The sequence below is a fragment of the Maylandia zebra genome, linkage group LG11 (genome assembly GCF_041146795.1).
Source record: "Maylandia zebra isolate NMK-2024a linkage group LG11, Mzebra_GT3a, whole genome shotgun sequence".
Taxonomy (NCBI): Eukaryota; Metazoa; Chordata; class Actinopteri; order Cichliformes; family Cichlidae; genus Maylandia; species Maylandia zebra.
In genome coordinates, this window is record NC_135177.1 from 27935885 (window position 1) to 27948473 (window position 12589).

Consider the following 12589-nt stretch of genomic DNA (forward strand, 5'->3'; position numbering starts at 1 on the left):
TTCTGTAATGCAACAGAGTTACTGTGGTCATTTACAGCTTTGTAGGCTCATTAACACACATCCTCAATCACCCGCTGAAAGAAACCAGATATAAAACACATTAAAAAACAAACACCAAGCACAAAGACCTTGGGGACCAGAGCACATTAGGCTTTCTTCCACACTTAAAAACCTATTTCTCCAAGTGCATACAAAAACCAAAACTGTGAAACGGGCGAAGAAAACTGACAGTATTGTTTTTGTTCAGATAAGTGCTTATAGTAATGTGTCATTTGAGATTTAAAATCCAGTCCAGATGCTGTGAAACCTGAAATTACATTAGAAAACTTCCAATCAGATGTTCTTCTGTTTAACAAGATTTTTTCTGGAAATCCACAAATTAAACGACTGGTAGAGGAGGGTTTAAATGAATAAAACAGCCAAAGCACCGTTGTCACAGCTCACCTGTGTCTACCCAGTGCAGACATGTCTAAAGTTACTAAATAAATAAAAAATAATAAAAATAAAGCAGCTGGTGTAAAGTTTCTCAATGTAAAAGGAGCGCATTTATAGGCTGGACCGCTGTGTCCTGTAATGATTTTTAGATTTGCAGATCTGAGATTCGTTTGTTGCTTCTGTTACCACTAATGTTTCGTAGTTGGAGGAAGCTATATCCTGAGCTCTAAAACTCCCTTTTAACAGGAAGAAACCTCCAGCAGAACCAGTCTCAGGGAGGGGCGGCCATCTGCCGCGACCAGTTGGAGTGAGGGGAGCTTTATTCTTCTGCCATCCCTTCTCTAGTATCCAGAGCCCATCAAGAGCGTGCCCCATAGAAACCAGAGAGGGAGAAGACCCAAAAATGGTCTGCAGCACCCAGTAGTGGATCTACTGCACCCAGGCTGCTTGGTATTGGAGAGAAAGTCAGCATGCTCATTGAGCCACACATGCTCGACTGCAGCCATAAGGGGAAGCACCCTAAAGACGAAGACAATGGTGAGCCAGATTTTTCCTATGGAAGTGGAATGGATATGCACCAGCTCTAAAATCCCCATGAGGAAGTTCCAGCCTCTCATCTTCACTGCCACGATGACTGATAGTAAGTCAATAACAGAGAGACAGTAACTAAATAAAAGCAAAGAAAATCTGCTGAATTAGTTCAAACAGCAACATTTGCAGCAGTATTTTAGACTAATGGTGCACAGTATAAATTTTTTTTGGGTAGTTAACAGTGGTATTGTCAAGATGTAATATATCTCAGCTTAACAAAATGAAATGTTAACAAGGAGAAAACATCACGTTTGCAGAAAGCTGCATTTCCAAAGATGATTTCAAGCATATGATGATTTGCTGAAGAGGGTTACGACCTGTCCAGAGATCACATCTGCCATATATTTGAAATCATCTTTGCTGTCCATTTTCTCCAAATGTGACATTTTATCCTTGGAAATGTTGACGTTTGGACTAATTCAGCAGATTTTCTTTGCTTTTACTTGGTTAATGTCTCTCTGTTATTGAATTACTATCAGTCATCGTGGCAGAGTGAAGCTGAGAGGCTGGAACTTCCTCTGGGGGGTTTTAGAGCTGGTGCATATTCATTCCACTTCCATAGGAAAATCTGTCTCACCATCCTCTTCGTCTTTCGGATGCTCGATGTCAGTAGGTGGATCGAGGATGCTGTGGGGTTTTTTTTTTTTTTTAAATGAGTCTTTAATTTCTTTAAACATAAGAGTGCTGGCACAGATTCATATAGAGTGCCAAATGTAAGCAGAGTATCAAAAATATTGCACAAAACCAACCTGAGCCCTCTGCCCCAGCATCGTCGCATGACTGAGGGATAAATCAGACTGCTTTCCTCTAACTAAGAAACATCAGTGGTAACATGAGCAGCAGGCGAACCTGAGACCGGCAACTCTAAACTTCAGCAGTTTTCTGAATTGCACATCGATGTTGTCAGTGTGCTAATTTCCCAGATGTGCTTATTTCTACACATTACATTTAACCGCAACAATCAGGTGAGATTTAGCAATATTAGTCCCTGATCTGTCTTAATGCAACTTCTCCACATGTAGCAGAGCTTTAAAAAACACTAAAGTAATGCAATATTTATACTTTTAATTTTATTTGGGCTTATTTTTTTCAAACCTACTGGCTGTATCTATATCTGACCCAGGCTATGGTGCTATTAAGGAGGGATGGTGACTCTACCCCACAACAACAACATCTGGAACACAGAGAGCAGAATATGTAAATGCATACCACCAGCGGACCTGATCAAAACCAGGTTTAACCAAGTGGAACACAAAATAAATCTTCAGAAGTTCCATATTTAATGTGAAAAAAATATTTACAAATGTGACTTGTTTATGAAAACACAGTGTAGAAGGTCTGTTTGGTCTTTTTGTCATAGTTTACACACAATCTTAGATAATTTACAGTTTCAATAACAAAAAATATTTTTTGTTTAAAAAAAAAGTACATTTCTAAAATAACATGCTTGATAGTAAAGCGGCTTCATAGCTAAAGAAAACGCATTAAGGACACTCACCCTGTTCTTCCAGTCATTACATCAGTGTAAACATATAGTTATGGCTGTCACGTATAAAAACTCTTAAAATGTGATGTCAGATGTTAATATGATGTTTTCTTCTAGTGCATAGTGTTTTTAAGCAGTGTAAGAAACTTTTCTATGAACAGTGGATCAATGGCAGTCCTCGATGATCCAAATAAAAAGAACACAGTGGAAAATACAGAAAGTCAAAACAAAGCACACAAGGAAAAAGTAAACCACATATGTTAATTAAGTCATACATAACTGCCCCATCATGTTCAAAATGAATGCTTCAATGGGCACATTTTCATCTGCATAGCCTTAAAGCAACACTACACATAAACAGCAGGAGGAGCCATTTCACACAAATTCAGCCCTAAAGAGAGCTCAAAGTAAAAAAAAAAAAAAAAAAAAGAAGGCTAAAAACCCAACAAATCAATGTTCGGGTAAAAAGTAACTGTTCTCTACAACAAATCAGTAAAAATCTGCTTCCTGAGTGACACAAGAATTTTAGAGTTTAAAACAGGACCTGAGTGCAGCTTCATGCTCCTACGGGGCTGGAGAAAGGAAGATGTTGAAGAACACAGCAAAGAGAACAAAGATTGTGTAGCCCACTATACAAATCCAGAAACGTGGATCTTTGAGTAGCTTCTCATTGTAAGCACTGAAGAAGACGTAGCCAACGGTCATCCCTGCCACAATTCCTCCAAAGTGAGCAACAAAGGACACCTAAGAGGAAAGACGACATTTAGTCTTTCACTCTATTTACAATGTAGTCACGCTACTGCCCCCCACCCCCACTGGAAAGCGACTCAGAAAACTTGCAAGACCAGTTTAATAACCAAATAAAAAGGTTGTGTTCTGGTTGCGTGGAAAGCTTTGGCATGTTTTGCACAGAGGAGCGCGTATCGGCATGAATAATCAAGTTTCAGCAAGAGCTACTGAGCTCGTCTGTAGCCACAAGGAAGTAATGCTATCACAAAACAAGCTTGCTGCTGGGGGAGGTTAGCTGACTTAGCTGGATCTGTCTTGAGGCATCTTCTGTGTCAGAGGAGATTAACAAAAGGCCCTGTTTGTTTATGGCTTTTGCACAGCAGCAGCAAAATCATACCTGTAAACCATCTTCATATTTGACAAATCTTCTGTAGAAGGCAAACCCGAAATCTAAACCAACTGGGAAAAAGCAAACAGTTTTAAATCAAATGTTTCTGAAGGTAATTTCCTCAGGTACAAAAACACAAACAGGCCAAAACACAGCTAGGAGAACCTACCAAAGACCACAATGAAGAGGATACGAAACACTCCAAGGAGAGGAATCATCTCTCTGAAATTCTGTAGATTGAAGCAAACACCAGATCAATACTTAGATTTAAACTTAACACAGTAATTTACATCTGCCATATATTTGTAAGTAAAAGGGGCATTGGATGATCAGAAATGTAAATGTACAGCTATTTTGTTTTTCTCTATTTTTGGTCATAAAAAATTTAATTACTAATATCAAATAAAAATTCACCTAATGAGGTCAGCACATGTACAAATAATCCTTATGAGCCAAAAGCATTCCCAGAGCTCTAAATGCTCCGTTTCATCATGACCACTTTGTATGATGTAAAATGAAAGCTGATAACTTGAATGTGGTCATTTCAGGCAGACAGCAGTGGCTGTCAGTAGCTAGCACAAACGCTCTGTTTGCAGAGGTCAGCCAGTGATAAGAAAGCTGCCTTAAAAGGACTGAACCTAAAATGGCTTGTTTCAAAGAGGGGATGAACTAAGGGACTGTCCTAAGGCCCAATGTAGGGCTAAAAAGAATTTACACTGTTCACTATGTAAAGTTACTACCACTGCATCCAACAACAAATTCATGGAAAAGGAAAAGAACAGAATAGTTCCCCTTTAATTAAACAAGCTGTGCGAACTATTGCTATGAACACATCACTCACTTCCTCTCGTTGATTTCCAAAGTCATCCTATAGACTACCATCCAATGTTGCCCAGTTAGATTTAGAGATGGACCGATCTGATATTACGTATCGGTATCGGTCCGATACTGACCTAAATTACTGGATCGGATATCGGAGAAAAATAAAAAATGTAATCCGATCCATTAAATATCACGAAAGCACCTCACAAAACTTGCAACACGCCGTAACTCGCCTCCGAACGTTAGCACGTCGGAGCAGTATGCATCACGTGATAGAGCGGCTGTGGCATGCGGGACCTGTAGGTGGTCTGGATAGCATGTGGAGCTTCGCTAGCAACCTGGCATTTCATCTCCGACAAAGTTATCCCCGAGAGAAGTAAAGCAAGTGTGTAAGTCCATCTCTGAATGTTTGTAAAGCATTCCTGCGTTAAGCTTAACAAGCGATATATGGAGCGACTGCCTCTTCTTGCTGCTACTTCAATCATGAAACTGCTTAATGATCAGCTGATCGGCTTTTCTGTCGCGAGTCCGTCTCTCTTGTTTGTTTTTGGCCCACTTTGCACCAGAAAGAGGAAACCAGCGGCTGAACAACAGCAGCACGTTTAAGCTTGATCAGCTGTTGTTAGAATTTATTTAATATTAATTTCTACTCCAGGATCTTTTTCTATGTAGCTGACGCTGGTAACTGTGCAGGGGCGGATCTAGCAAAGTTTAGCCAGGGGGGCCGATAGGGCATTAACTGGGAAAAGGGGGCACAAAGACATACTTTTCTTTCTTATTCTCATTTAAAATGTCTAGCTTTTAATCAATAATTATCTGACACCCAAAGTTTTAATTTGATGTAAAATGAATAGAAGTCAATTACTGTATATAGTAACTATTAAGTCTAATATATATACCCTAGTAAGCTATAGTACTTTTTCCTTTGGGAAGGTACCATCTGTGCAGTCTGCAATTTTGTTGAAGAAAGATGTTGAATCTATTTAATTATTCTTGAAAAATAATTGATTTCTGTGCATTTTTTCTCACACTGCATCAAATTAAGGTTGATTACGTCGATTAAGCATCATGAGGTGGAGCGTGAGGGGTGGTTCCCTATTTTTTATTTATTTTTGTTGTTGCTGGGAGTTGGAACCCTATTAGGTAGGTTGCTTAATATTTACGCTAAGTACTCTTTAAAATACCAGAATAGGGAGGATGGTGTAGGTTTGAGTTTATTAGATTGATCAGTATTGCTGAACTATGAAATATTTTTTTTTGCATACAGGTATAACAGAATAGCTTTAGTGTAGTTGTTGTTTTAAACTTGAGTATGAACTTATACAAAATGCAGCAAGATATTTAAAAAAAAACAGTTTTGTTGATTAAAAAACACTATATCGGATTCATATCGGTATCGGCAGATATCCAAATTTATGATATCGGTATCGGACATAAAAAAGTGGTATCGTGCCATCTCTAGTTAGATTCTCCCCCTGACACTACTTCCTCTTTTTCAGATTGCACCTTCTGCTTAAGATACAGTCCACCTGTGTGCACCTTCCTCCACTCATATGTTGTTGTTTTTTTGCAGTAGGTATTCACCACAACCATTTCCATCCTTTTTGCAAAATCCACCACGATCTGTTTTTCTGCATTTCTGTCCTTGATACCACATCTATGAACACTTCAGCTCTTTTCCCTTCAGCTATGTATCTAATCAAGCCTGATCCAATCACCAATATCTACCGCTCTGACTTAAATCTCTTCACCCAACTTATTCCCAAATTCTTCTTTCTCTTCTGACACCCAACCTGTGGGGCATATGCACTGACAAAATTCAACATTACTACTTCAATTTCTAGTCTTTACCTACAAGACTAACCTGTAGATCATTTCTCTTTACTACCTACACCATATTGCATTGTCACATGAAAAGAAAATACAGATTTCCTGATGAACTGCTGATGAACTTACCACCACAGCGTTCATGAAGTAACCACCGAGTAGGGCATAAACACCCCCAGAAGCCCCCACCAAGGCACTGAGAGGGTCAAAAATGGAACTGGCCAGAGACCCTAAGGGAGAAACATGCACAGCTTTAACACTCAAACACAAACATGAACAGGAAAATTAACTTCAGAAAGGCTGAGTCTCAGGAAGGGAGGCTTGCTGACATCTGGTAGTTAGAGTCCCAGAGGACTGGGGTCATGGACAGAGCCGTCTCTGCCATACTGCCTAGGAAAGTAGACATCGTGATGCTTTGGCTTGGCCCTGCCATTGCAACGACTATTCCACACAAGTTTGTGAAGTGGAGAATATCCCTGATTGGACATCATATATCAAGATTAAGGACCTATACCTGGATTAAGAGTCACATCTGGGCAGATAACATCAGACTTGTACGATTATAACTGGACGATAGTCCCAGATTAGCCTCAGGGACATAGCAGCAATCCAATTTAAAGCCAGACCAAACCATCATGGCACTTTGTGTGTCCTCTATCCTCTTTCAGTATTCCACCAGCAGGTGGTTCTCTGTTTTGAGGCTGTTAAGTGAAAGAAAAAAGGTAATTCTCACCTGCAAGAACACCAGAAAGATAAACCATCCCCACTTCAAATCCTTTGTGCACCAGCTCCAGTGCGATTCCTACCACCAGTTGCATCAACAGGTTGCCCAAAATGTGCTGCACACTAGAAAATACAAAGTAGGCAATAAGTTCTTGGCCATTGAGATGCAGGACAGCATGATGGACAAAATAGCATGAACACAGACAGTTCTTTTTTAGATCGCTCATTCTGAAGTGTTAAGCCTGTTTAAACTGGTTTTATTAGTAAATCAGTTCCACAAATGTTACTTTAAGAGACTAAACTTGGTTTGTTTGTTTCTGCACATTGTTCCAGAAGGATACTAAAGCAGTTTGCAGGCCAGATTCAAAGCAATATACAGTGCGTTTATTCATGGGGGGGAAAAAGCCAGGGCAACAACACACCTCAGGTAAGTATTTTTAATATTTTTGGACAATAAGAGTGTCCGTGGCAATAAGCTCTATATGATTTTGTCTACACACAGCATACACTTCATTGTTGCTTTTGGTCTTTTCAGAGGTTTTTGTTACAGAATATCACCCGCCTTAAACCTTAGGGTTTGTTTTTTTCAGTCAGACTTGGTTAGACTGTTGTTCCTCTTTGCTAATAGCTTTCCTGTGGAGTCATGATGTTTGGTTTTCCGGTCTTTCTGCAGCTTATGCACTAATGACTTCTTTCTTGCTGCATCCAGTACATTTGCAGTGGTTTTACAGCCATGCCAGACAATTACTACCAAGATTCCATGCAACTCTTTAACATGACCTGAAGCTCAACTTGAGTTTGCATGCTATCCATGTGCCTGCACTGGTTTCCTCTTTGGGGGGGGGGGCTCAAAATGAAATTGGTTGTAGGTGTGGGAGGTGTGACTGTCTGCCTCTCTCTGTGCTATCCTTGTAATAAACCTTTGATCTGTCCAGGGTGTGCCCCCATTCTCGACCCATGGCAGCTGGGATAATATTAGTTATCCATCTTCATGAAAAATTACTCACCTCTGTGGTGAGTAATTTTGAAGGGCTACTGCTGCAGCTAAAAGCTCAACGTTAAAAAACACAAGACAGGATGCTTTAGGCAAAACCTGCAATCTCAAAAGTGACCGCTGGGTTTAATTACCACCCGTGAGTGGGTTTTATCCACATTTTTTAAAAATGTTTTTCTGGGGGGTTTTGCACTGATTAGAGCCTCACTCGTGTAATTAACATATTTAAAAGCTCTACCCATGCTTACCCGGCGTGGACAAACATGTAGGAGATAAAGCGCCATGCCTCGTTCCGGCATTCAGGCTTGTAGGTTAAAGGGCTGTTCCAGATGCCTTCATCCAGGGTCACCCACTGTTTCTGTGGCTTCCACACAGCATAGTAGATAAATACAGCCAGCTGATGAATGAAATAGGGTGGATACAAAACATTAGACATGAAGTATGAGAGTCTAAAACACTGTAGAAAAGATATCAGGGTCAAGCTAAATCTAAAATAGCTGTGAAAAAACAAAACAAAAGGATGAGAGAATTAGACATACAGATGTTGAGGTTTGCTTTACTGAGACATGTTTCCCACTAACTTGACCTCAAAACTCCTCCCAGTCTGATGATACAAAGAGTCTACATGGTTATCTCTATGAGTATAAAGCAACAACACGCTGAGAAAGTATCCATGGACATTCAAATGCAGCAACACTGAACATCTGTGAGCCACAAAGAGAGCTGTTCATTCCTAAGTTTGAACAAGGCAACATGCAAACAGAGGCAACAGGCTTCACACCAGCTCTCACATTACAATATAACCAAGTAGAAAACTGACTTGGTTATCTCACAAGCCCTGATGTGCTCACAGAAACTGAAGCATAAACAGACAATCTATACTGCACAGCAAGCCACATACAACTAAGCCTTTAAAAATACTCCAAAGGACACTAAAAAAGTGAAAAGATCCAGTTAAGTGACTTCAAGGAGCAAAGGTGAATCCTAACAAACACCACTCAGCTACAGCTGCCAATCAAAGTACCAACACGCCTAACTCCAGTATCCAGATAGGCGAGTTATACTGAAATTCACCACCTCTAGTGTTGTTGTGACGGGGGACAGTATCTGCACAGACCAGGCTGTAAACATGAAAGTTGGGCATTTTAACATGGGAGCTTTGTTACATGTGGCTAAGTAGAGGAAGTCTTCCTCTTGGCACTTTGTGGCTCTTTAATTTTCAGCCCCGGAAATTGAGGCTGGTATGTAAACAAGCTCGGTGGCGTTAGCTCCCAGGTTAGCACTCCACCCTCTTGTCTAAATATGATCACTTCCCGCTCCAAAAAACCAAAATAGCAGAAGCCATAAAGTTCTGGCAACAAGGCCAGAAAGAGGAGCTCACATTGGCACTATGAGAGCTTACAGTGATGTGTGTTTAACATAGAGGTGATTTTAAATACACTCCCTGTAACCTTGACTTAATAATGTACATCATAAATAACTCTTTGAGGTCAGAGTAAATCAACTGATGAGCTACCAAATTCCACTGGATGTTTTTTATTTAACTGAATCTGAATGAAAGACACACTGGCTTTCTGTGGAAAAGCTTCTTCCAGCAGTGAAGCTCAGTGTAACCTGAAGCTACCGCTGTTTTCACTGATAACAATGACTTGATGAATCTGGACATTCAGAGGAGGCAGTGCAGATGTTGAAAGACATGGAAAGAAAGAAATGCCCAACAAAGCTTCTCAGTTTAAGGCTTCATCTTTGTGAAAACACACATTTTCAAAGATATACAAACAGTCAAATAAGACACAAATAATTTCTCATTAATATCTGCTATCCTATCCAATTCAATCCAACTTTATTTATAAAGTACTTTTAAAAAGCCAGCACAGGACCAAAGAACTGTACAGTAAATAAGTTAAGAACAAAAGAACAACAAAACAGTACTATTAACAGTTACCCTGAATGTATTTAATACTAATGTAAACCAAAATCACTGTCCTAGTGCCTGTACAGTATCAGTGTGTGCATATGCAGAACTACCTCTGCAATACTGATGAGGATGATGAAGATGGGGGGTGGAAAGCAGTTGGCACGTTCCAGGTACTTTTCGCGCAAGTGTTCTGGGAGCATCCATTTGGAGACAAGACGGTGGAACTTCTCAAAACATCCCATCTCCAAGACACCATCCGGTTGCTCCTCTTCATCCCCCGGCTGCCTCTCATCCGTTTCCACAGGAAACGGCTCCTGCTGCTCCAGGTCATCGTCCGCCATCACTGCTCTGGCCCTGAGTTAAAAGTGAATTCTAAGTTAGTGTAAAAGAAATTTGAGTACTACTGGAAGCGGGAGCTGCTTTTTAAGCTTTTAAAATGTGGATGGAAATTAATTTAATAAATAGTATGTGATCATTTCACATCTATTTATGTCTTGACAGCCACGTTCTGTTAGATTCTCTTTTGCTTTCATAACTACCTGAATTCTTTGTCACACAGAGCTAGAAACACCTGCCTCTGCGAGTTTAGCCCATATTGCCAAGAAAAGATCCCTCACACCATTAATCCACCAGCAGGCTGAATCGTTGACACAAGGCCAGATGGATCCATGCTTTCATTTTGCATTTTTATTTTTGTTTACACCCAGTAGCCGATCCTATTTTCCTCTGACACCAACAATTATTATAATTCTCTTCTCTTTCCCCCCCTCAGACTTCTTTAGATTTCATTTAGTTTTAAAGGTCTAGTTTCTTGTTTCAGTTTCGCTCCGATTATTGAGGAATATTTAGGTTTATTTTTTCTCCTTATATCCGGAAGTTTTTCGGGAGACGACACTTAACAGGTTTGGAAAAAGGAACCAAAACAAACACATCGTTTTGTGAAGGCAGCTGACTCTCAGTCATGTCCCAGAACAAGTAAACATCCAATATTCAATAAAGCCTCCTCCGGGTTGTGCGCAAGAAAATTGACTAAAGAAATGTTTTACTTAGATCAGTTATGTTTCAGCTGATTATTTCAGCCTTGTTTACAAGAGCTGGCCTGAAGCTGGGTGTCGTCTTTAATCGTGCAGTTCAACTACATGAAATACACTGAAGGTTACTGTAAGCATTAAACTAACTTTTAAGACTATAGGCTGAGATTCAAATTTATTATTATTAATAATGTTATTTTATGGCACTTCCTTCCGTGTTGCCTACATTTTGACCTACAACTGATCTCACAGCACAGTAACAGTGCAGGGTTACCGGGTGCTGTAGCATTTCCTGTTTTCTGGGCGAAGTCAGATTTTTAGGGCTCGGTGACTGTCGGCATTAAGAGGCTTTGGATTACATTCGCGCTCGTATCTTCTTGGATAGCTGCGTAAAATAAATACATAAAATAAATTGATCATCACGAACTTTGTCTAACTCACCTTAACCTTCAACAGGAAGAGAGAAGATGGCTCCAGGCGGTGCCAAAGAGACAAATACCGACTTCTCCAAACTAAATCAAACGACTCCAAGTCCTGAATGAAAGAGCTGATCGGTGAGAACTGGAGTTAAACAGTAACCTACAGCAATGTTTTGTGGGGTTTTTCTCCCCCTGTTTATCTTAGTCCGGCCATGCTTTCGGGCGACCCGCAGAGCTGCCTTCTTCAGACTGACCCTCCCTAAGAGACTGAAAGAAAACGCTTAAGCCCTTGTTGATAATTATAGGCCTTTCATTGCTTTTTTCCTGCAGGAAGCTTCCTTCTTCCTACGCGACATAAACAAACCCCGATGCTCCCCTTCTTCTTCCCAGGTACAGCACAGCTGTGTTTTTTTCCCCCACAAATCCCAAGTTTCCAAACCGCGCACAAACAGCCTACCTGTTCCCCTCGTACCACACCTGTGGTCAGTGACGTCACAGACACGGTAGTGCTTCGTCCCAAGGAGCCGTGGCCTAATCCCGACCAACACTATACAACCACCCCAGCGTCCAACCACACATAGAAAAGAAAATACTCTTGAGTAGAAGCGTGGCTCATTCAAACTGATCAGTGTCAATAAACTTCACTCAGGTCAGAGACCCGCTTTAATATTGAGGTTGTAGTTCTCCCAATCTACCACAGGGGGGTGCTACAGCACGCAAATAAGGCTAATAGACGGGATTATTTTTAGAATCAACGATTACAGTAGATAAGACACCAGTTGTGAACAAGTCTTAATGGCCATACAGTTTTATTATTATTATTATGCATGGATGAACTCATGTTAGAGGTCTTTTGCTAAATTCATCAATTATACTCCATTAATCACAGCTCATCTGTATTTTTCTGTACAAAATGTCAGAAAATTCAAAAGCAAAAGCAATAAAATTCAAATTTAGTCGTTTATCTACATTTAATTATAACCCTTGTTTTGTTTTTGGAAGACAAGCCAAACCGTAGATTAAAAAACAAAAAAAAACCCCAGCAGTATTCTTCAGGATGATAATTTCCAATAACCTGTTTTAGGTTAAAATGATGTTCAACATAATTTTACTCAAAGTTCAGTCATTTAGGTGTGCAAAGAAATACATTTGAGATGATACAAAAAAAAAAAAAAAAAATAGCATATTTTATGGTCAACATGTCACAAAAGAGCAACTATTACTGA

General features: G+C 40.0%; 1 protein-coding gene across 2 annotated transcripts; it reads right to left on the reverse strand.

Moving 5' to 3' along the window:
• Window positions 1-2283: 2283 nt before the first annotated feature.
• rhbdl2 (rhomboid, veinlet-like 2 (Drosophila)) lies at window positions 2284-11982 on the reverse strand. 2 transcript variants are annotated; one of them, XM_076890137.1, is made up of 8 exons: window positions 11821-11982; window positions 10024-10267; window positions 8244-8392; window positions 7012-7124; window positions 6408-6508; window positions 3799-3859; window positions 3639-3700; window positions 2284-3256 (listed from the first exon to the last, which is right to left on the reverse strand). In XM_076890137.1, the coding sequence occupies exons 2-8, from the start codon at window positions 10252-10254 to the stop codon at window positions 3077-3079; spliced, it is 897 nt and encodes a 298-aa protein (XP_076746252.1). In that variant the 5' UTR covers window positions 10255-10267; window positions 11821-11982; the 3' UTR covers window positions 2284-3076. The 2 variants fall into 2 exon arrangements, with proteins under 2 accessions (XP_076746252.1, XP_076746251.1); XM_076890136.1 differs by lacking the exon at window positions 11821-11982 and adding an exon at window positions 11386-11814.
• Between the last annotated feature and the right edge of the window lie 607 nt (window positions 11983-12589).

Excerpts from the sequence above, each read along its gene's own strand:
- rhbdl2 (XM_076890137.1), bottom strand. The coding sequence starts at position 10,254 with ATGGCGGACGATGACCTGGAGCAGCAGGAGCCGTTTCCTGTGGAAACG. Across the intron at positions 3,860-6,407 it reads ACTTCATGAACGCTGTGGTG|AATTTCAGAGAGATGATTCC; the intron begins GTAAGTTCATCA and ends TTCAATCTACAG. Across the intron at positions 3,701-3,798 it reads CCTCTTCATTGTGGTCTTTG|TTGGTTTAGATTTCGGGTTT; the intron begins GTAGGTTCTCCT and ends GCTTTTTCCCAG.